This window comes from Sturnus vulgaris, chromosome 2 (genome assembly GCF_052056855.1).
Source record: "Sturnus vulgaris isolate bStuVul1 chromosome 2, bStuVul1.hap1, whole genome shotgun sequence".
In the NCBI taxonomy this organism is placed as follows: Eukaryota; Metazoa; Chordata; class Aves; order Passeriformes; family Sturnidae; genus Sturnus; species Sturnus vulgaris.
In genome coordinates this window covers 3,132,072-3,157,222 of record NC_142244.1, presented here as the reverse complement: position 1 = coordinate 3,157,222, position 25,151 = coordinate 3,132,072, and the positions used below count along the sequence as shown (strand labels likewise).

The window sequence follows — 25,151 nt, the reverse complement described above, 5'->3', positions numbered from 1 at the left end:
GGGAAAACAACTCAGATGAGGAGTTCACACTCAGTGTACAAGTCACAAGAACAAATACTAGTGAATGAAGAGGTCAGGCAGTTTCTCCAGGCTATACTTCTAATTTACCCTCCTTTCCAGTGCAATAACTGCTTATGATTGCAATCAGCTCTCTGTAATGTAGCTGGCTCCCAGACAGACAAGATATATTTTCCTTAGTAGTACAGACAGGGCTGAAGACACTCTTTTCTAGGTCTGTCTTGAGCATTGTCTCCTGTTTGTAAGGTCCTGGAGCTGGCCACCTTGAGCCCTCCTCTCATTGTGATGCTGAGTGGCCTGGGGCACATGCTCTGCAGTCCTGTGAAACCTTCAGATTCTGGATTAATGCAAAAGTGAGGAGAGTGGAATCAAAGCAAGTTAGAGAAAGAGCATTTGCTCACCCTTTGCTGTGGCAGTGGCCAAAGACACTTAAAACAAAACAGGAATCATCTGCTAATTGTTGCTACTCTATCTGGTGTTACAGAGTTGTGTCACTGTGCTCTGCAGGCTGTCATCACTTGTATGTGTAGAGTTAAGCTGCCAGATACTAAAACAACTGCTTTTATGAGAGGGAGAGGACAGATACTTGGGGGAACTTGATACACATTTCAAATGTAGACAGGAGGTATGGATGGTGTCAAAAACAGAGAGGCATGAAGAGCTGCACCAGGACTGTCACTGCCTTTTCAGCACGGCTTTCAGGATGGCTGTCCTGAAAGATCTCAGCTGCCTCATCTGTGTGACTGAATTCCCTCTTTTCTTACTGCATTTTTCTGAACTTTTGTCTTCTTCCTCATCTTCCTCAGATGAGCTAAGACCAGTACAAGTCAAAGAATGGGGTAATGACCAGGGTAATGACCATTCAGGAATTCAATCTGGCAGGAAAACTGGCTCATCACCCATCCTATTGCTGACCATCACAACTTTGAGAAACACGGGGACTGCGGGATATGGCTGGAGAAAGCATTTACCCCTGCTGTCTTCTCCCTTGTCTGTATTTTGTAATTCTTGGGGTCACAGATACCAGACCAGTGAGGGGTGGCCTGTTTGATTACACAAAGTGGGTGGGCTGGAATGCAAACCCTTCACCAGAGCAGGTCATGTGTGTCCCAATGATATCCTAGTGTAGCTCTTCTACCAGTCCCTACAGATATCCTTTTTTTTCAGGTGTCCCATAGTTTTAATGAAAAACTCAGCTTTCCATGTAATGTGGAGTTGAATTGTGGTTACAGCAAGAACATCCCAACCTGCAGATCAGTTTCCAAGCTAAAAGAAAAATTAGGAAATAAACCCCCAGAAAACAAAGTAGAGAAATAGGTATTAAACAATAGAGCAGCTGGAATCAAGCTAGAGCACAGCACAGATCAGAAATCTATGCTGATCAATAGCCTATGAGCATTTCTAAAAGTATGTTAGATACTGAGAGGATCAACCTTGCTAGGGAAGGATGTCAGGCAAAGGAAACTAAAACTGGCATATTCGAGACCAATAGATATTTTTATTCAGAAAAAAAAGGACAGGAGAAATTTCAGATGCAAGATGCAAGATTTATATTCTGTGCCCATGGCAACTTTTTACAGAGCTTTACAGATTTGCTGTATTTTAATCTCTATTCAGTATAATGATTGTATTCCTTTTCTTCTTTCTAGCATTGTTAAAAGCACTCTGTTTACATAAATTTAATTTTTTCTTTAATTTATGAATGGCCACTATCGTTAAGGAATACTTATAGAAACAAGAAGCATTGATCAAATGGTTTTCAAATACACAGCTCTGATACTTTTTATGTGATTAAGCTGAGAATAGAGTGGGAACAGCCAGCTTCTTAGGGTCGGAAGAAAGGAATGTAATATGTCACTGAGGTAAAATAAGAAGACGTCCTTACTCCACATACTTGCTTTTTGTCCTATAACCTGTCTACAGATTTTTCTCTGCTCCAGGATTTTTGGCAAAAATGGAGGATTTGCTCCTGAAAATTTTAAGTTAAGTACAGATGCATGAAGAGTAGTCAATGGATGGCTGACTGGGGGTATCACACTGTGAAATGGCAGCTATTATTGTAAAACAAGGAGTCTGTGACGTTATGTAGAACATTTAGACACTGCGCTGTTTTAAACAGATGAGAATCTTTCATCTCCAAGCCACAGAAGTTAGTGGATGTAAGTGCATAATGCACAAATTCAGAAATAATTTAGTCTCTTTTGCTTGCATCCAGTTCCTTCAGCACTTTAACAGCTTCTGAGGTATGAAGATCAAAATTTTGTTTCCTTTTCTACCACATTCTTTTCTGGCTTTTGCTTTCTAATCACTATCCCAGTGATGGGTGGAGTATACAAAACTTCTTGATAGAAATTATTTCCTTTTCCTTAAAATTACCCTTCACATAAAAGTGCTGTTATAATTAGATGGTTGGCAAACTTGAACCTTCTCCCATGCTTCCCCCAGCTGACTTTTTAGAGATATATGACCTGATTTTTTCCTGCTCTAACCATGGTTTAATAATGGACTTTTAGTGTAAAATTGTTATGACTTCTACTGCTGAAGCTTATAAAAATCATATCGTTTAGGAACTAGTTTACAGGTGATCTAAATCTAGAGAAGCTCGTCATGGAAAACTAGAGTAATTTAATATGGTCTTCTCAGCATAAAATATCTTTTTCACATGTAGGCTTCCGTTTTCTCAAAATAGGAATCTGCTCAGAAAGCTCTGCTAAAGAGTTAGTCCTGTGATTAATCTACAATTCCAATTATAGCAGCCTAATGCCTTGAGTTAATCTGAGGACATCCATCTTTGGAGGTATATAACATGAAACAAGATGGTAAAACACTCTTGAAAGGTGAACAGATTTCCGCCTCTGTTTCATATGTGCCCCGTTTAAAACCTCTAGCATGTAAGATATGGAATATTAACCTCATAGGCTGCCAGTGAGACTGTGGGATGTAATTACAGTTGTGAATTTCACCTTCTCATCAGATTTGCTGCTTCCCGCTGAAGCCTGGTGCAGACACTCTTCTCCCTCTTAGGATTTCCAGTAAAAACACAAAATTTCGAGTCAATTGAAAATAGTTTAAAAGGAATAATAGCAGCACGATAAGATTTTTTTTTTTTTGGTGATAGATTGAAAGCCCAGTCAAAACTCTTTTCACTCAAGTCATCCATACAAATACCAACAGGAATTCAGTTGCAAGCCAAACATTATCATTCCCTGCCTTTCTCTAGGTTGGAGATAAAGAGGTAGTTAAGCTCCCCACTCATGGAAATTAATGGCCAGTGGACAAATGACAGAGAAATGGGACATCTTCACAGAGCAATTTAACACTACGTGGAGATTGTGGTCTCCTGTGGTCTCAGCAGCAGGCAGATCATTTCATGCCAAAGAGGCAATGGTGCCGTGGCTGTTTGGCTTCAAGGGCTCAGTTATCTCATGTGCTAACGTGTGTACAGGTACATCTGTGAGTTATGGGTACACCTATCAGCACTGTACAGGTATTCGTGACTCTAGCTCAACAGAGTGCACCTGTTCAATGCACAAAGGCCATTTCCAAATATTTCCAAAACCTTTCTTCTCATACTAAATAAACACTAACTCTTTCTAGTATGTCTCTTGTGCAGACCACAGTTCATAGCTAAAACACAGATGTCTTTTTAATTTTTTAAAGTTTCTTAAAAACAGGGACTATAATGTGAAGGTTTTTCAGTCCTTCCTTGCCCTTTGTGGGATGCTTTGCTAATAATTAAATATACAAACAAGCAAACAAATAAATATGCTAGTGAAGTTTGAAAGCTGTTCTTCATCATTCTTAACAGCATTCAAAAATGATGCTGAACATTCAGAGCTGTAATTGTAAAGTTCACTTCCCTTGAGATTATCACAAGGAGTGCAGAAGGTAGCATTTCAAGCAAACATTTTACTGATGACTCATGCATTAATACTTGTAAGCATTATTTATATAACAACATTGGCAGGATAAAAGCGGTAGGTTTATCTTTTGCCACAGCTTTCCAATGAAAACTTTCAAAAATAATGTGTTTATTAAAATACAAGTGCAACCAAATTAATTTTTTTAAGGATTCCCTTCCTTAGATTTGAAGAGTCCCTTCTTAGGGAAAAATCATCTCAGTCTTCTTCATCCTTAAGCTATTTGTAATACAAAAAGGATAAATCTGCTAGCGCATAAAACACATTTAATTCTTCCTGCTTTTTTTCCTTCCCCTGCATCTCACAAACAACTGGCAGTCCTAGTTCATGCATCCTAATAATAAATTTTAGAGAAGAAACAGTTATATTCACCTATAATATCTCAGTAGTTGCCAAGTATACTGATGTATATTTGGGTTTCAGTAAGAATATGTATTCAGTGCTATTATTTCAGTGCTACTTCAGTGCTATTATATCCATTAAAACGAGGTTTCACCAATGTTAAAGGAGAAAACATATCTAGAAAAATAATGTCTGGCATATCCATAATACATTGGAAGTGTTACTTGCTCTTAGGCACAAATAAGGAAAAATTCTACAGTCAGCCCTGCTACTATTTAACACTTATTCTGAAATATCATCTTTCTTTAAATCAGGAATTCAGATCACTGTCATTCATTTCCTGTTAGCTTGCAGATAGGTTTTGCTGCTAAAAATAAAAAATTGAACATTGTGATTGATTGATTGATTGATTGATTGATTGATTAAGTTCTTATGACCTCTGAAGGACAAAATTTGCATGGCCATTTAACACTTGAAGCAATGGGCTGAAAATGGGATGCTGCTGTTATAGTTCTCTTGCTGCTTCTTTTGGCATTAATTGAAACTAGTTACAGAAATAAGTGTCTGTTGCTTTGTAAGAAAATTGGATTTTAAAAGGTAGGATTACTGTGAAGAGTAAGGAAGATTAATAGGTATGTAGCAGTGAAGTAAAATTATGCAAGTTGAAGGATTTTCTGTTAAAATTTATAAAGAATTGGACAGACCGTGTCAGAGAACACTATTCTCTGCTATTTCTTATACAGAGATAAAGTTGGTAGATTCACAAAAATGGACACTCCATAGCAGTTTTAGAAATCTTTAGATAAGGAGCCACCAGCTGATGTCAATCTTTAATCATTTTTATACTTTGTGTTTTTCATTTAAAATGTAAAGTAGTTCTCTGATAGAGTTCATCTGCCATCATTATGCAGATTAGAATGATAAAAAAAGATTTTTAAATGAATCCATTTAAAATATAAAGAAGAAAGTTTTAAAAGGATGTTTGATGTAGAACAGATAATAAGAAAGGCAAAAAATATGTTACTTCAATAGAACTTTGTTATGTATAGGGATGACTACATAGCAATGTAAACTAAATCTCAAGTTAAATCTTTTTTTTCCTTTTTTCCCCTGAAGAATAGCTGTTTCCCTTCACTCCTTGTACTTTGAACAAAGCTAAGAAGTGTTTAGGAGGAAGACCACCTTTCCTTTTTTCCTCATCCTAGCTCCTTCCCCAGTGTCCTGCTGTGTCTTTATAATTCAAATTTTCATGTAGACTTTTCAGCACCTGATTTTGTGTTCTGGATATAAATAGATGTTATCTTCTTTTGGTTATACAGACATGAATGTGGTTAGCCAAGTACACCATCTTTGCTATTGTAGTAGAAGGAAATGAGAGTCATTTGGCCACAAAATTCTTTAATAAAGCAGTGGCTGCACCTCCTATGCCACGAAAAGCATACAAATGTCCACAGAAAAACAACATATTTTTCAGAGGTCTTTTACTGCTTATTGCAATTTATTCTTCATTTGACTTCAGTTGTTTTTTTCCTTCCACTTTTTCCACTTTAACAATTTTGAGAGAGAGAGGAATGTTATTTTCATCTCTATGAAGCATTCAGTCCAGAGATTCTAGTGAAGATATTATTTTGTTAAAGACTACAGGGCCCAACTAGCAATTGTTACCTATCACGATGTGTTAGCTGCCTCCCACATGATCACAGAAAGCATGGAGAGCTCTTAAACGATGAAAAAAATATGGGTGCTAGAGAGCAGCGCTTCAAAAACTACCTGGAACCTAAATCTTAAGCATTTTCACTTCTTGTGGGATTAACTATAATGGCTCAGGATAACTTTGCTAACTGTCCTTTCCTGGAAAATACAATTTTCAGTTGGGCTTCCTTTCCCAGATTGTCTTGCTCTGCTGTGTCCTGAGAACTGGGAATAGCAGCTCTGATATGAATTGTCAGGCTGCCTAAGAAGTCACTTAGCCGCTTTGCTACACCCTTACATGTTTGCAGACATTACCAAAGCTGACACAATAACATTGGGTGCAAGAGTTAATAGAAAATAAGGATGATAATCAGAGAATTATTTTCCCAAACTTTCCTGAACGACTTTCCCCTTTTGTGTTATAGGTCTCTGAATAATTGAGCAAACACAAGTTCAGCAACACGCATAACTTTAGGGAAGTCTTCAGCCTGAAGTGACTCGTTGGACACTTTTCTTAGCCTGTTCTAATCAACCAGCCTAGCCAAAGCAACAAGGTTGCAGCAGCAACATCTGCATTACTCTAGGGGACTAAGAACCATATAAACTGATATTGCATTGAGGCAGGATGTTTTACATTATTCCTTTTTTATAGTTCTTGTATTGGCCCAGCACTTCCACTTTGCCCAGAAAAGTCTAACTCTTGCTTTGTCTGATTTTGAAGGCTTTGTCACTCTCATAAATGTCTCCACAAAAATAAAAGCTTAGAAAGCTTATTTTTCTTTCATGATAGTCATTGCTATCACATTGTAGTCAGCAATAAAAGCTTGTATGCAAAAAAAGTTAATCAGCTTCCAAACCAAGGGCTAGAAGAAAATAAGGCTCTAGATATGTGTTAGAGAGAAATAATTCTTCTGTCAGAAGTTAAAAAAATCTACAGCTCTTACTTCCTGATATATTTGGACTTTTTGAAGGTGACATGTAAAAATCCTGTTCCCATAAGTTTCAAACACAATCCAACAAAAGCAACAAAAACAACAAAGCCAAGTCATTTGCTTCTCCTTAATTTGGAGTAATGTTGCATAAAATTATCTCAAATGTAAAGTAACTAGCCTGATTACTGTAAATGAGGAGGTTAAATTATGCTTTGTTGTGTTTAAGGCAGTACAGTTACCTAATTTCTCTCAGTATGCTTAAGTACCTTTGAAAGGTGCAGTGCCCTGATAAAAAAATTCCATGTTCTATGAATATTTCACCTGTTTGCAAATGCTACTCTATTTATTTATAGACTATACTAAAGAATGCCTTTTTTCTCCTTCAAAACTGCCTCCCAAATTTTTTACATTTAATTTTATATATTGATTCCAAAATACAAAAAAAGGGATTCTGTAATATTGTAAGTACTTCACACAGTTGTTGGTGCAATTTCATAATCTTAATTTTGTTTTCTAGTGGTTTGTCACAGGACACACTGCTGTGACAACACAAACTTATGCTATAATAATGTGTCATTACCAGCTAAAAGCCTACATTATCATTAAAATCATCACTTGCTTAACGCAAGTACAGTTGAATTCTTGACTGTAGGATTTAACGTTTTGAGTTAAGACCTAAAAGTTTTAGACCAGAGGTAATTCCCCAGTAGTGGCACAGCACCATCAAGCATAGAAGGCCAATTCTTTACATGGGACATCTGTTCGGTTTTTTGTTTGTTTGTTTTGCATTTCCAAAAGGGTAATCTGAACTTCCAATCAGTATTTCTCTTTAAAATCTCAATTTTAAAATATTCAACTAGATAAATGTTACAGATTAATAATCCAGTTGAGTTTTCCTTGCATCACACAGCCTTGACACATAGCTGGTCTGGATTAGGTTAGGGCTTCTTCATAAAGTCTTTTTAAGTGCAAACAAAGTAGCATATATTCTGCAGCTTTCACTGACCTTAAGAAGCATTTAGAGCATATACCATTATCAGGTAACACTGTAATTTTGTCATATTATGTGAATAAACAATTAACTTTGAGATTAACCTTGGACAATTAATCATAATTATTTTTAGGTATTATTTCTCAAATGATGATGAAGGGGAAAGTAATTTTAATATGAAACAGTTCAGGAAGGTACTTCTTTTATTCAAAGAAATTTTAAGACTTCTTTTAAGGCATAACTGTCTTTTTTTTCTATTTATTTATATATTAATTAAGAATAAACCAGTTATTATAGTAATAGTCTACTATAATAATACCAGTAACAGTCTACTATAATAATAATACAAGTCTAATATAATAATACAAGTAGTTTAGGAAATTGTAGTATATGCATTTAACTTTTAGGAGCTGTCTTTCATACATCCCTTGAGATTCACAGAACATTATATAGAAGCACCCAAATTTGCCAAATAGAACATCTTTGCCACTAGAAAATACGTATGTCTTCAATGTACTTTTGTTGGGGGTTAGGATTTTTCCTTTTGTTTCTTTCTCTCATGGAATTTTATTCCATCTGTTGGTTAGAGACACCAACGACTGGTACCTAAGAGAGACAAAAGAAATGGCCAAGATGGAGGAATTCATGGAAGGGACAGACAGCATGGTAATGATCCTGAAAAGGTCACGTGCACAGGGCAGACATTGTGGAAAATCTTGGGCCATCTCAGTACACCACCCTCATTGCAACAATTAATGCTGATAACAACCGAGAGACAGTGGGTTCTGTCACCAACAAACTCAGAAATTATGAGTATGGTCAGTGGCCTGATGCAGGCTCATGTCTCTACTGTGGCTAAGGACCTCAAAGAGGAGTTTAAAGAGGAGATTAGAGAGGTGAGAGAGATGAGGAAGAACAGTGTGGCATCAGTGTGAGTCACAGACCCCAACATCAGAGCCTGATGTCCCCCATCTAGGGAGAGAGGGTACACCCCACAAGCTGACCTGTGGTTTTTCCTGAGTGACCATGGGGAAGACATGAGAAGGTGGGATGGGAAACCCACTTCTGTCCTGGCAGCACGGGTGCGCCAACTCAGGGAGGGAAACACTAACTGAGAGAAGAGCTCCACTAAAGTGAAGGTAGCCTCAGCCTCCCATGACCAAGGTGCAGGGTATTACAGGAGGGAGGATGATCTGTCAGATCCCCTTGAAGGAACCTCCAGTATGTATGCCCAGGAGAGAAATAATAACCAGGGCTAGAGGGGCCCTGCCTCTAGCCAGGGAGAGGCACGGGAAAAACAGATCTTTTGGATAGTGTGGATCTGATGGCCTGGCACACCACAGAAATATGAGGCATTAGTTGATACTGATTCACAGTGTACCCTAATGCCATCATGACACGTGGGGGCAGAACCTGTTTCCATTTCTGGGGTTACGGGGGGATCTCAGGAACTGACTTTGCTGGAGGCTGAGGTGAGCCTGACTGGGAAAGAGTGGCAGAAACATCCAGTTGTGACTGGCCCAGAGGCACCATGTATCCTAGGCATAGACTTCCTCAGGAATGGCTATTACAAAGACCCAAAGGGACTCAGGTGGGCTTTTGGAATAGCTGCTGTGGCAGCAGAGGGCATTAAGCAGTTGAACACCCTGCCTGGGCTATCAGAAAACCCATTTGCAGTGGGACTCCTCAGGGTGAAAGAGCAACAGGTGCCAATTGCTACCTCAACAGTGCACCGCCGGCAGTACCGGACGAATCGAGATGCCGTGATCCCCATCCACAAGATGATCCGTGAGCTGGAGAGCCAAGGGGTGGTCAGCAAAACCCACTCACCCTTCAACAGCCCCATCTGGCCTGTGCAAAAATCTGAAGGAGAATGGAGACTGACCGTAGACTATCATGCATTGAATGAGGTGACTCCACCACTGAGCGCTGCCGTGCCGGACATGCTGGAACTGCAGTACGAGCTGGAGTCCAAGGCAGCAAAGTGGTACGCCACTATTGACATCGCCAATGCATTCTTCTCCATTCCTCTGGCAGCAGAGTGCAGGCCTCAGTTTGCTTTCACCTGGAGGGGTGTGCAATACACCTGGAATTGTCTGCCCCAGGGGTAGAAGCACAGTCCCACCATCTGTCATGGATTGATCCAGGCTGCACTGGAAAAGGGTGAAGCTTCAGAACATCTGCAGTACATTGATGACATCATTGTGTGGAGAGACATGGCAATGGAGGTATTTCAGAAAGGAGAGAGGATCATCCAGATTCTGCTGGGAGCCAGATTTGCCATCAAGAAGAGCAAAGTCAGAGGGCCTGCCTAAGAGATCCAGTTCCTGGGAGTAAAGTGGCAAGATGGATGACGTCAGATCCCCAGTGAGGTCATCAATAAGATCACTGCAATGTCTCCACCAACCAGCAAGAAGGAAACACAAGGCCTTCCTAGGTGCCATAGGCTTTTGGAGAATGCACATTCCTGAATACAGCCAGATTGTGAGCCCTCTTTACCTGGTCACCTGCAAGAAGAACGATTTCCACTGGGGCCCTGAGCAGCAGCAAGCCTTCACTCAGATCAAGCAGGAGATCATTCATGCAGTAGACTTGGCCCAGTCAGGAGGGGACCAGAGGTGAGGAATGTGCTTTACACAGCAGCTGGGAACAAGGGTTTGTCCTGGAACCTTTGGCAGAAGGTGCCTGGGGAGACTCGAGGCCAACCTCTGGGATTCTGGAGCCAAGTCACAGACAGTCTGAAACCAACGCTGCTGTGACAGTACAGACTTAGACTGTAATAATTTGTCATTACCAACTAAAAGCCTACATTATCATTTAAATCATCACTTGCTTGATGCAAGTACAGTTGAATTCTTGACTGTAGGATTTAGCATTATGAGTTTTGAGTTATGATCTAGAAGTCTTAGACTGTGTGAGGAAGACACGGCTGAGCCCGCGCCACAACGCCCCCTGCAGGCAGGGGGGAATCATCGCCTCTGCCCTGCCCGGCCGGGAGCCACCGGCGCCCCTGCTGGCTGTGAGTGGAACTGCACCCAGGGGAAAGCACCGGCGGCCCGGAGAAAGCTGCGCTTGGGATTCTGTTCTGTTTGCTGTTGCTGCTGCTGTTGCTGTTTGTTTGCCTTGTTATACATACTAGTAAAGAACTGTTATTCCATTTCCCATATCTCTGCCTGCAAGCCTCTTAATTTCAAAGTTATAATAATTTGGAGGGAAGGGGGTCATATTTTTTCCCACCTTCCTTGGCATACATCTTTCTTTCAAACCAAGACAACATTTTCTGGAGGTTTGTCCTGCTACGCTTTTGAATTTGTCAAACAAGAAAAATCTGCTAGGATTATCAGCAAGGAATTTGCTGGAAAATGTGTTGCCATGGCTATATTTTTTAGCATTTTTCCTCTCTTGCCTAATGCTTTAAGTTGGAAAAGATGTTCTTAAAAGCATAGGCAAAGGCTCAAAATTAGGAGTGCAGAAAGCTAAACCCCAGCATCCAGGAGAGGATGGCAGAGGGGCTAGGTCTTTTCAGTACAGCCTTCCTGGGCAGAGGCCCCAGATTGGTGACTTCCCTGTCTTCCCCAGTAATCTTGAGAGAAAATGATCAATGATGACAGGGAGTTAGGGGGTAGTTGTTAATTTAAAGAAATAAAATTGTTTGTCATCTTAACATTTTGGATTTCACCAGGTTTTACCAGGGTAGCCTACAAGTCTGAGAGCCAGGACACATAGCTGGCTCCTCATTTCCAACTCCTCTAAAGCAAATGTCCTGCTAATTTCTAAGTCCCCAAAACCTTGCATTCCTTTCCACTGGGGCAAAGCAGAACCTTGTGTAACAATTTGGTCAATACAGCCTCATCTCTTTACGTAACATCAAGAATGTAATGATTACAAAACCACTTAACGATCTGCAGCTCCTAATTCCCTGCTTTGTTCTTCATCCTTATTTAATAATCTTTGCTCCCCCACACCATGACAAATGACAGCTCTATTTATTTACAAAACCTGTGAGTCTGGCCAAGCCCAAGCTCCAATATATAAGATCTTAGGGAAGTATCAAAGCAACAGAGTTACAAGTAGCTCTTTATTTCTTAAATAATTGCATATACAGCCCTTGAGGAACAGATGAAAATACTCAGAAGTAAAAACAAGCCAAGGATGGTTGGACTTGATGATCTTTGAGGCCTTTTCCAGCCTACATGATTCTATCATTCTCTGATTCTCTGATGAAATGAGAGGAGAAGAAATGGAGTGAAATGAATCTTCCTTGAGGTTTCTGAGGGCAGAGAAAGCAGTGCTGTGTTTGAAATTGGACCCAGAGAGAAAGAAAGAAGCACATAAGATTAGCTATAAATTTCACAGTTATTTTGAGCTGTTTGACCCATGCCTCCTCCCTCTGCCTTAAGAGGTTTAAGGACTATTCTGAAAGACAGGCAGCTGGGAAAAGGTGGCTTAATGGTTTCAAATACCTGGACTATCTATGTTAGCACAGTTATTAATCCTGATAAATAATCTGAGCTATTCTCCTTCTGTCAGATTGAGTTTAGAGATTTTTCAGGAGCAAATTTTGGAAACAAGTCACTGCTTATTGTGTATAGAGTCTTAGTGGAGCACACAGCAGTCCAAGTAAGATGATGAGTTCATTCACCATAGGGTTTTCACGGACAGAAATTGTCCCTTTCCACATGCCTGGCCACAGCATGTGGTGTGAGATGGCTGACTATCCCTGTAGGGGATCCCTGCCACTGCCAGGAAATCACTCTCAGGGAAGAGCTAGGCAGCCAAAATACCAAGTTCAGATCGCTCTGGCACAACCTTAGGTAACTGTACTATTTCAGATCACCTGTGAATTCATAGCTGACAAGTCAATTGTTTTTAATCTCTGTAGTTTGAAGTCATAAGAGTTTTTTAAGGATCTGTGAAGATTAGCAGCGCTGTTCTGGAAGCCAAAGGCTAATGCCCTCCTACAGCTCCAGGGCTGGTGTATTAATGGCTGTTATATAATGTGGCAGTCCCTCACTGCCCAACTTGGCCCCAGGGGACACACATCTCTGTCCTCATCAAATAATGGTGAGTAGCCTCCAGTAAAGGTACATAGACTGACAGCCTGAAGCAAAAACCTCTCATAAAAGGACAAAATTATATTCCTTTTTCCTCAGGAGATCCAGTAGCTAATGAAAAACTGAAATGTGCTCTGGGCCTTAGGCAGTCACACATGGTAATGCCCTGAGGACCAATGTCATACCATCAGCAAGTACTCCTTCCATTTTTGAAGCCTCCTTTTGTCTTTGTTCTGTGAATCAATCTGTTGCAAGTGCTTAAAAAATTACTCATCAGCGAAAGCAAAACAAGTTACAAAAGCACAGTATCAAAGGGCAAAGGGCACAAACACATGCATGACGCTTAAGTGTGCCTAAACTTCTAGTTCATCCAGTCAATCTGTTAAAAGAATAAAAAAAAAGGTCTACATTTTTATTAAGCCTACTATGTATAGAAATATTGAAGACTTTGGGGCAGGTAAAAGAAGTTCTGAATCCATTCCTTTGGTATGTCTACAGCCCACTCCCCAGGACCACACTAGGAGAATTCTGTCCCTATGTTTTACACCATTCCCAGAAGGGTACCCTGTGAACTGACTCCATGTGCCTCTGTTCATTTAGGCAGGGGAGGGTACAGGACTTCACCACCCCTACAGGTGCCTATGGCAATGTGCTGCAGACAAGGAAGGCAGAGCCAGCACCATACAGACATGGAAAGGAAACCTTCCCACACCCAAATTTGTCTTGCATCATTAGCTGATGAGTAAGCAGATTTCACTAGCATTAATTCCATTTAATAAAAATATTACAAATATCTGACAATTACAGAGTTAAACACCAAAAGTAAATAACTTGTCTCTTCCACCACTGGTAATCAGTTCTGCTTATTATGTTGTTGGGCATTATTTAAAAATTTATTTTATTATTCTTACAGTAGCCCTCTGTTTGTGAATTAATGACTTCCTAACAGGCGACAGATGCATCACTGTGCGTGCTGCAGAGAGGTGTTTTACAGAGCCTAGAGACACATAAGGACCTACCTAGATACTTGTATTGAGAATGATTGTAGAGCAGCAGATGGGTAAATCAGCACAGCAGTATTCTTTTAATAACATCACAACACATTTATTGCATTATTTGTTGTACTCACAGAACCACAGGATGATCTTCATAGGTTACTGTTATGTTTTTCACTGTTTAATGTAGTGTTTTGAGATGCTACTGTAAAAAGTGCAGTAGTTCTCTTTAACTCAGAAAGTTCTGTATATGTGCAACAAGACCACATGTAGCCTTCTGCATCCCATAAATGTTCTCTTTTTTACCTACAATGTATGTGTTTTTTTGGTGTAGAAAGGAAAACATCACATTTTTCATCAATGCTTTTATGAAATGCTTCTGGTTCCACATCAAGTAGACAAACATGTCTACATTCCCAGCATTTCTGTTCCTGAGAAACAGAAACTGGCTGCTGGTTGCCATGTCACCAGTAGTTTTTGCACAACTGCAGAAAATATCAAGGGCTTTCCTGACAACTTCAAATTTCTCCCAGGTGTTTTTCAGAAGTGGGAGTTTTTGACCCTTGCCTTCAGTCCCTTCCTGTTTGGGATAGGCCATATAATCGAGCAGATCAGAATTACACACTCAAACACGTTAGACTGGTTATTGCATTGTCCAAACTTATGATGCTTCAGCAGAGCAACAACAGTGACATCAAGATGCAGAAAGGAAGCAAACAAAATCATACTTTCCAAAATCCCAAATGAAATGTAAGGGAGAAAGAAGAAAATTAATCTGGTCATGGACATCCAGCAATCCTAAAATTAATCTGTAGTTGCTATAAGCAGTATGAAATGCAGTAGAAGAAGCAATGTGAAATGCATTTAACCACATTCTTAATAGATATATCAAATCAGATGATGGAAATGCAATCAGCAGAATACATTTTGACCTCCAGTAAAATACTTTATGAGATCCTTCTTGAAATAATACTTGCAAAATGGAAATTTAAGCCAGTGTGCCAAAATGAAAATTAAGTTTGTAGTGTGTGATATGTCAATTTTGGTTAAGCATCTGCTTTTAATACTGAGCCTAACTTTGTTTGAAAATTATATGTAGTTACTGTCAAATTTCATTTAATCTTCAGCAGTGTTTGAATGGTGTCTTTGCTGCATTTGCTTGTGACTGCAATTAGAGTAAAACAAGCAACCACCAGAGAACCTGCAGAAGGTCTGTGAAGCAATGGTCAGTCTGCATGACTTATGCACACACCATTTCTGCATGAAAGCTGAATCCAGTGTGTTTGAATACATTGGATTTATCTCTTAGGTGCCACTCTGCTGATCAGCCTTGCACAGAAATCAAAACAAGCACTACAAGGGGCTCCCAGGAGCTCTGACCAGACCAGCATCATGAGGGCACAATTGGGAGGAATCTAAAAGGAGAATGAAGAAAAGAAAAAACAAACAAAAAAAGAGGATGTACTCCTATTAAAAAAAAATATATCTAGTCTTTGAGAACCCATATTCACTCCCACAATTTATTGTGATTGAACCTAGGCAGGTAGATGTGTGGGGATGGTTTTAGGCATTTTCAATGGAAGGCTGATCAGCAGAGCTCTCAATTTCAGTATATTCTAGCCCTTATAAATTCCTGTTTGTTGTCATTCTTTGCACGTATTTGGTTCCTTGTCACAAAATATACTGATAGTGCCTGGAGGTCTTCAAAAGACAAGTACGGTGTGGCACTTAGGGACACAGTTTAGTGATGGACTTAGTCCCAGGTTAACTCTTGGTCCTGATGACCTTAAGGATCTTTCCCAACCTAAATGATTTTAGGATTCTGAATTTGGCAATGAGTCACACTGTATCCTTACAGGATGTACAATAGTACAATATGTAGTACAATATTGAGGACTGCTGATTGTAAATCTCAACTGGCAAGATGTTTGTTGATATATGACAATAATCACTAAGTAACATGCTAAACCTACAGGATATTCATCCAACCTTCTCTTTTCAGTCAAAGGCCCTCTGAAACTGACAAGTCTTTCCAAGGTTTTCTGAGCAATTGGATTCTGACCAATTGGATTCTGATCACAAGATTAAATTTACCAGCTGTTAATTCTTTTTGTATGCACACGAGAAACAGTTGGAGCAAGTATGCTCCAAAATTCAGCAACTGTTTCTTCCATCCTAACCACATTTTTACAGAAACAAAAAAACCTGACTATGCAGGCCTGTCCTTGACAGGCTTCTATCAGTAGCTTCAGCAAAGCAGTAAAAAAATAATGAACTAAATCAATCTGAAATGCTCTCTCCCTATGACTATCCCCGATCCTTAATATTTAGAGACTGGTTTATGCCTCGAAGGCTTTATATCCCATGCAAAATGTTCATCAGAGAGACTTGATTTTTATTTGGATAAACCACAGTACTTAGGGTTTGTGCCAGAGTATTGGTTACAATTTTAAAACACTTAATTACATGATCTCTCAGATGAATAACACCTGGAACAGCTCTGTGGCAATGGAAATCATACATAGTTCTGCAGCATAGATGTAAACAACTCCACTGTAGCTATCTCATTAGCACCAAACCAGATATCCCAAACTTCTCTTTTTCACATGGCAGTCTGCCACAAAACTGATTCTTTTCCTCTTAAAAACTGTCAATAACAATTGATCAGAACAGATTTGCCCCTCACCTCCACAACCCCTGGATTTCAGGGGAGAACAAAACTGTCCTTCCTAACACCTCTTCCTACAGCTCCTCCAGTTGACCGCATCCTTTTATCCTTTTCTAACACCACTGAAGATTTCTATGTTAAGGTGCTTCATAAATCAATGTGTATTGTAGGGAATTCGATGACCTGTTTCTGTGCAATTGCCTGAAAGAACAGAAAACCAATGTTATTAAATAGGTGTGTTTTTTCTCTCCCTCTCTCTCTCTCTCTTAGGATGGATTTATAGACTTCTTGGAGTTCATAGCTGCAATAAATTTGGTTATACGAGGGAAAATCGACCAAAAATTGAAATGGTATTTCAAGCTATACGATGCTGATGGAAACGGATGCATTGACAAAAAAGAACTATTAAGCATATTCAGGGTAAGCAAGTTATGACCAATTGCAAGAGCACCTGATATAGTGCATTGCCCCTGAAACAGTGGTTCATCATGTGCTGTAAATGGATTGTCAGTACTTTATCTAATGTTCTATGGCTGTAAAACCAGAATTAACAGTGGCTAGTAGTGACACTCCTGACATTAGTTTCTTCCTTATTGAACACGTCTAAGTAGTATTTTACTTTAGACCATAGTTCTACAGACAAAATACTTTACTGAAAGTGAAATACTGTAGAAACAGTAGAGACATTACTGTGATAAATTAAGCCATAAGCCAGGGTAGAACTATAGCAGCAAAATGAATAAAACAGATGGTTACAAGTATACGCGCCAGTCTATTGTGGAAAACTGGCTTCTAAAACTGATCTTGCAGCAAGAAAAATATAGATGGCATCAAAATATTACAATATTTTAATTTTTGAAAGGCCTTTAGATTTGTTTACTACAAATGCCATTACCCCCATTTTAAAACTAAATCATGAAAATACAATTTTACTATTAAATCACATAGTAATATTTGGATAAAAACACTTTCAAAATTTTGCAGAAAACTGCAAACCCATAAAACCAAAGAAGTACCATGCTTTCTTTAAAATTATCTTCAGCTTGCTCTAATGAAATAACACCGTGCTCTTCATGTGCTGCTTTCATCCAAAAGGTATGTTAGGGCTCCTTACAAATATATATGACTCAATACTGCTCCCTAAATATACAGGACTCACTACAAATCAAAGTTCTGCTGCAGGGAGCATCAAACCTAAATAGAGTTTTAATGTCATAACAAACAAGGAAAATACTTTTCCTGGATTCTGCAGTACTGCTGGTGCCAAGCCAGTCACTGTTAGAGACTTTAAACTTTTTTTGCTGCTGACAAAACTGAAAGGAACTGGAGCCAGACAGAGCTACTGGGTCAAACAAATAAAGCTGATCACCTAAAAAGTCACTTTCTAAAGGGAGAAGGAGAGGCTGAATCTTCCAGATTTCTCCTTTGATACTAATGAAATCTTCCTTTCACAAATTTTCTCCATAAATTTTCACCCAGAGCCAATGACTTAACAGTGTTTTTTCTGGGGCTTTATCCAAAGTGAGAATTAAAATTAAAATCCTTTTAATGTAAAGAATATTTCTTTTTTAACTTACCTGATTTTAAAACCACTTTAGACCTCTGTGTATTTTCATCTCATTTGGAGTATAAGAACTTTAACTTAAACCTGCCTAAGGCATTGACCTAGACTAGATTAAAAATAGTGGGCCCTAAAAGAAAAAAAGAACAAACAAGCTCACAGCCATTAAGGGGTGCCCAGCTTATAATAAGCATCAGTAAACAAAGGCTTGTCCAAAGACATGTGTCATATTTCAGACATTAATTTAGAAACACCGAAGTGCTATTAAAATGAAATCTGTCTCTACAGCTATGCAAACTATGGACCAGCATACCACTACCAACCATCAAAACTCCTTCCAGATAACCATGCACCCTTTCAATGCCCATTATTTTACTGTTTAAGGGGCTTCTGTGCTAGTCAGTGACCCAAATACTTCAGGAACCACTGCTTTACTCTTGGCACTGCAGTAAATTTAACTGTGGAAGGGATATAACTTTCTACTGAAGACTGCAGGAGGGTCAGACATATAAAACACGAAAAGTACCTAAAGTATGAATTAGTAATAGAAACAAGTTTATGTAATTATTTTTGCAAAATTATTGCTGTTTTTTTAAACAGACAGGAATTTGGAGCATTTGGAGGGGGTATTTTTATGATTTTATTTGGTCAAGAATTCCATATCAGTGCTGAATAAGTTTAACTTACATTGTTTTAAAATAGGAGGTCTAATATAATATTAGGTAAGAGACACAAAAGCAACAAGTGGCACATACAGTGACTTATCTTACACAACACAGTTCACCTCAAGATAATTCAAGTGCAGAAAAACAAATTCTATAGTGTGCCCATTACATCATGTATATGTATGTTTATATATTCATATATTTTCTCAGTCTAAGGGACACAATTTTGCAAAAACATACATTTGTACCTTTACTCCAAATATTGAGTCCTTTTACCATAAAAAAAGAAGGGGGGGGGGTGGAATTCTTCTGTTTTTCTTAACTTCTCTGGAAGAAAATTAAATTCTGCCAACTTCCAGGACTGCTGGTCTGACTTTATTTGTGATTACTAAATGAAACATGTCTTAATAGAAAAATTACTTAGGCTTTCTCTGCATGTGCTTTCAGCTGGGAAAAACAATACTGCATTTAAATCACACAGACCAAAGGGCAGGGAACTCTCTAGGGCCAGATGAAAATGCTGATGTGGAATTTAAAGTGTATTACAGAGCAGAGGTGCCACAGGGTTCTTCAGACCTTCAGAGATGTGCAAATTAGCCTGTAATCTCCAGGCTGTGTTATGTTAATTAAATTTCCAGTCCTCATTACTGAAGATTTACTTGAAATAGCTATTTATTTTGTGATTTTTGAAAGGGTTTGTGAACTAAGTTGCACTTCAAGTACTGCTTCTGCCAGTGTATTGTTTTCACAACTTGATAAGAAAATCCCTGAAAGATCTTCCTTTGTTTCTGCCCTCAGGCTATCCAGGCTATTAATGGCTACACCAACATGACTGCTGAAGAGTTCACAAACATGATATTTCAGAAGATAGATGTGAACAATGACGGTAAGAATCTAGGTTTTGTTGGCATTGGCAGAGACTCCTCTGCAAGAAGGGATTTGAACATGCAACTGAAGGATGACTGGTTTAGATACCTGAAAGCCTGAATCTGTTCTTCTTTGATTAATGATTAATGCCCCTCTTCATACTTCTAACTATTAAGATACTCCTTCCACTGACAACTATGTTTTACAGCAATTGCTGCCATCATTGATAAATTAGGAACACTAGGAAAGCAAAAAAGAGCAAAGTGAGGTCACAGACAGGAATTTTGGGCTGTTTGGCAGAGGAAGGGGCATTTTTATGGTCTTATTTAGTGTATTGAGGTTAGAAAGTTGATTGCAATATATCATCAGAGTATATAAAAGTAACAGTGCTCTTGTGATGTTTGTTGTTGAGGATGCATTAGTGGAGGATTTTTTTGACCCACCTCCTTGGCCCACTCTTTGGGTGAAGACAAATTATGAAAGGAGTCCAAATAACACAGTCAAAATCTAAACCAAATTCTATGATAATTCACTGCTTTGACCATACGTTTACTGGCAAGTAATAATTGTATCTGGGCTAGACCATTGTTTGTGTCATACATTTTAGCAAGGAAACATGACATATTCAGGATTATATTCATAGTGGTTCCATAATTTCTTAGTTTTTAAATTGGTGGAGAACAACAGAACTAGCTCGAACTGAGGAGTGGGCCAAGTTTTACCAAGTTTAGCTTCAACTATGCTACCTCCCTGTAGCTTATTAAGGAAAAGTGCAAATAGACAAATTTGCAAAGTCCTTTGCAAAATTGCAAAGTCCTTCCTTGCATTAATAATCAAGTCCTTCCTTACAATAAATAATTCCATGGGTTGTAAAGAACAATTCTTACAAGAAATCTCCTGCTGGTTTTTCAATTTATTTTCATTATCTGACAGAAATCTGAGGCCCATCAGAGCAGCAGTGAGTCTAGGCCTGCCAGTGTAACCTCATCTGGTAACTGCAGTGTGGTTTTTATATCTGCTGTTGGTACCTCCAAACGGACAGCTTGGAATCAAGAGGAGGGAACCCCAGACCAGCTGACCTGAATAAGCAGGAAAATGGTGCAGCATGTCCATGGGATGAGTCCAGGAACCCCATCCACACAAAGACCTGAGTCAAAGGCAATACACAGGGAAGGAGAGGGGACTAAGAGGAGTGCCTGGCATAGGAGGAGAGTTCAGAGGGAGTGAGTGGATGAGTGACAAAGCAGAATGATGCACGCAAGTGTACAGAGATGGCTTTTTCTGATTCTGCTTGTGGAATGATTATATAGGCTGTTATCGAAAAAAGAAGTACAAACTTCCTCAGGGCTCTGCATGCCAGGTCCTGGAGAGGGTCTTAGTACTTTCATTGAAGCCTAAGAACCAGGACTTCTGTCAAATGATGACTTTCCTCTTTATATGAGCCTGTAACCATTGTAGCAAGGACAGATGTGACTAAACCAAAAGCAAACTGACTATGGCTAGAAAGTGGTTTTCACATTTTTCAAATGCTGATTATTTTCCTTTTTCATGTCAGATGAAGTTTCCAAGGCTGCCATGGACAAAAACCAAGACACAAAAAAAAAAAACCAAAAACAACCCAACAGGGAGTACTTAAACCTGAAAACAGCCAAAACTCAGCATGCTAGGCATTCACCAGACATACACATGACTTGAATTGCTGCTCCCTGCACCCTGGGGCATTATCATCCAGCTATTTTCCCCTTTGCCTAGCCCTTATCATTTCTCATTTTACTGAGAAATCATTCATTGTTGTGAATTTAACAAGAAACTTTAAACCGTTCTCAGAGGAAACAATCTGGCTTTTCTTATTAAACCAAGATTTATTTCTCCTCGGAAGGTAAAACAGTATCAACTGGAATAACCCCCAGACAGAGAACTGTGTATATTTCTGTGTACTATGCAAAGAGACACATGCCTAGAACTGGCCTTTGCTGACAGCCAAAAGAGCAGGACAAGAGAAAGAACATTAAACAGTATTCCTACTCTTCAATAGAAGAGTAAAAGAGTTTTATTTTTGTCTTGAAACTTCCAAGTTATTAGCTGATTTTGACATGAGCCCAAAAAATCACACTCTAAATGGCCATTTCAGTTCCTTGGAAGAATGTATCTATCAAACTACTTAGATAGATTTATCTATCAAACCACTTTTTTTTCTCCCTATATCTGATCATGGCTCTAAATAATCCTAGTAGTCAACACAGGGACTATGCCCACTAATCCTTAGCAAATCACACCCTAATCTCTTTTAAAACCAGCTCTAAGATAAATTCCAGTTATCTCAGTGAGAAGTGGCCAGTACATCTAAATTCAGCCCTGATACAGGCTTCATTAGAGCCCCTTAACACACATTTATGAGGACTTATAATTGTCTCAGACTTCTGTGAAAGCTGTGTTTGACCTGTTTCAACAGAAAAACAAGTGAGTCTGAGTCCTAGGATCTGACTGATGCAAAGTGAGAAAACATTAGCAAATATTCTACCTGCATTTTCCTATCAGCAACTTTCATAAGGGACTCAATCTGGCATGGATGGTTTTTTGTTCACTGGAGAGATTGCTGGGTTTCTCAGTTTCTAAAGAGTATCTGACTTTCTTTCAGGGGAACTGACTTTAGAAGAGTTTATCAACGGTGTGGAAAAAGACGAGGACCTAATGGAATTGATTACAAAAAGTTTTGACCTTTCCAACGTACTCAAAGTCATACAGAACGGCAGGAGAAACAGTGTCTGAAGGATCCAGTCATGGAGCTGGTCTTTGTGTCAACATTTCAAGGAAGTTAACATTTGATATATTCAGAGAGCTTGATGTTGTCAAAGCCTGCCCTGGCAATACTGAGCAGCCTTCTCCAGGAGTAACAATTTTCATTCTTCATCTATCTCCTTTTATGTTCTTTATTCTTTCCCTTGTTAATGACTGTGGCAGCCACAGGAAAAAAAAAATAACAACTGTCGTCTGCATATAATAGAAAAGATATTTGATGCAGTAAAAGTAACTTATTTGTTCTCTATGAACATGTTGTGGTCAAACCCTGGCTAGCCACTCGCTCCAGTATAGTGGAATGGGGAAGAGAATTGGAAGAGCGAAAGTGAGATAACTTCTGAGCTGAGATAAAGAAAGTTTAATATGGAAAGAAAATGCACACAAGCAAAGCAAAGCAAGAAATTCATTCACCATTTGCCACAGGCAGGCAGATGTTCAGCCATCTCCATGGAAAGCATGGGTCCATCAAGTGTAAGAGTGACTTGAAAAGATCACTTTGAACATCCCCTCTCTTCCTTCTTCTCACCCAGCTTTATATGCAGAGCATGACTTCACACAGTGTGGGATATCACTGTGGTCACTTGGGCTCAGCTGTGTCCCCTCACAACTCCTTGTGCACCCCCAGCCCTCTCAGTGGTGGGGTGGGGTGAGAGGCAGAAAGGACTTGTCACTGTGCAAGTGCTTCTCAGCAGTAATGAAAATATCTTTGTGTTATCAATATTGTTCTGGTCACAAATCCAAAACAGTCTCATACCAGCTACTATGAATAAAATTACCACTATCCAAACTGAAAACAGCACATTCTCTTCTGTTCAGACCAATAAATAAAACAACGAAAATAACGCAAACTGCAATTTTTCTAGAAGACACGAAGTTAATAATATTTTTCTTTTAATAATGTGTTCTTTAACCTACTATCTAACGCGTGGGCACAACCTTTTAGGTAGGACTGCGTTCTATCCAGATGAATTAAGAACAAAGGCTGCTTTGTATTAACCTTTGCTCTAATCAGTACTTAAAACTGGATTAAGTTCTCTGGGACACACTTCAGTTAGCTTAATATTCCCAAGATGTGTATCCCCCTTAACAAGGTCTCTACTACTCTTGATTTTATTATATTTGTTAATTAAAATAATATTATATTTTTATGTTTTTGTCAGGACTCAGCCACTGTTCTTTCAAATTAACCTTTTATAAAAGTGTTGGAGTTAAATTTTGTTGTCTTTGTAAAGCAAAATTAGAAGTTCAAAGAATAGCAAAACCCAAATCATTTTGTAAGCACTCCCAGAGATTTGTGTCCTTTGACTTGTATGTCCTCCTTTGCAAAAAAATGTTTTACTGGGCTCTTTGCCGTGGCTGCATGAGACAAAAGGTAAGAGGTATAGGGTACCTTGTCCTGCAAAACAGACAGCCTTTCCCTGACTAATTTAGGTATCTTTGCCCTGTCCAAATACCTGGGTGAAAGCTTCTAGCAAATGAGGCTTTCTGAGATTTCTACCTCCTGCCAAACTGGCTTGCAATTGCTTCTGAAGGTGTTATCCAGGACTGCAGGAAAGGCATTTGCAGATGGCATGATCACATATTCTCCATTTTTTTAGGAAAGCAAGCTCGAAGCACAACCTTACTTTGTAAATAACAAGACTAATTCTATGAGCTGAAATGGAATGCCATGAAATGTGTGCAAAGGGAAAACTTTATTTCTTTCTGCTTCTATCAGGATTGATTCTCTCTCAAGTCTGTAACAAGTTTTATCAAATTACTATATTATACCACCAGACTAAGTTCTCCTTGCCTGACAATGCCCTGCAGGCATCACACTAATACTAATTACTGTTAGAAATATCAGAAGTAAGCAAAATAATTCATGCAAGGATTGGTGCAGGTTGAATAAAACAGTTATCGAGACTTTGATATGAAAGAGTTTTCCTTCCAAATTAACTTCAAATTCATGTCCATTTGCACATGAAATGTACTCCATCATCTACAATCATTATCCCAGGTTCTGTTTGATCAATGGAATATAGAAAGAATATGCAACATGCATCACTTGACATTATAAACACTTCTGACATTATAGTTCTGACATTTGAATATTTTATATCCTTAATAAAAAAAATTAAAATAAAATAATGTATGAGATTTGAATTTTAAGTTATTGTATTTATTCATCTTTGATACATAAATATGTCACTGTCAGTTTTCTCACACCCAGACTTCAGAAAGTCACTGTTCTTAGTCTGATGCTTTTGTATTTAAAGCCTATGAGAGTGGTGTCCTTCAGAACTGGCTTCACAATATTTAAAATAAAATGGTCCATTCTAAGCAGATTGGGTGTATGGAAAGAGTTGTATTTGGGATTTTTGGTTTTAAACTAATGAAGTGATAGACTTGGAAAAATAACTACTATCTATATATACACTGACTCTTTTTTTTTTTTTTTAAGTGGATTTCAAAACTAGTATTTCCATTTAAATTTGCCTAATTTTTCTCCGTAACTGTAATCATATGAAGTGAATTACCAATTCTGGGAGAGTACTGTGTTGCATTATAAAACAATGTACATAACGAAATTCTTGGTCATATTCTGTTAGACTTAATTAGGAAGGTGTAGCTGAAATGCTCATTTCCTACACTAATATAAAATAGT

The 25,151-nt window shown here is 38.7% G+C and overlaps 1 protein-coding gene across 3 annotated transcripts in view; it reads left to right on the top strand.

Annotated features, from left to right (window-relative positions):
- GUCA1C (guanylate cyclase activator 1C) overlaps positions 1–24,800 on the top strand; it is a 113,518-nt gene extending 88,718 nt beyond the window's left edge. For all 3 annotated transcript variants that reach the window (XM_088156796.1, XM_014882023.2, XM_088156803.1), the window contains 3 exons: positions 16,883–17,032; positions 19,637–19,724; positions 22,344–24,800. In XM_088156796.1, coding sequence (XP_088012922.1) covers positions 16,883–17,032; positions 19,637–19,724; positions 22,344–22,474 — 369 coding nt within the window. In that variant the 3' untranslated portion in view covers positions 22,475–24,800. The remainder of the gene's footprint in view (positions 1–16,882; positions 17,033–19,636; positions 19,725–22,343) is intronic.
- Positions 24,801–25,151: the final 351 nt, after the last annotated feature.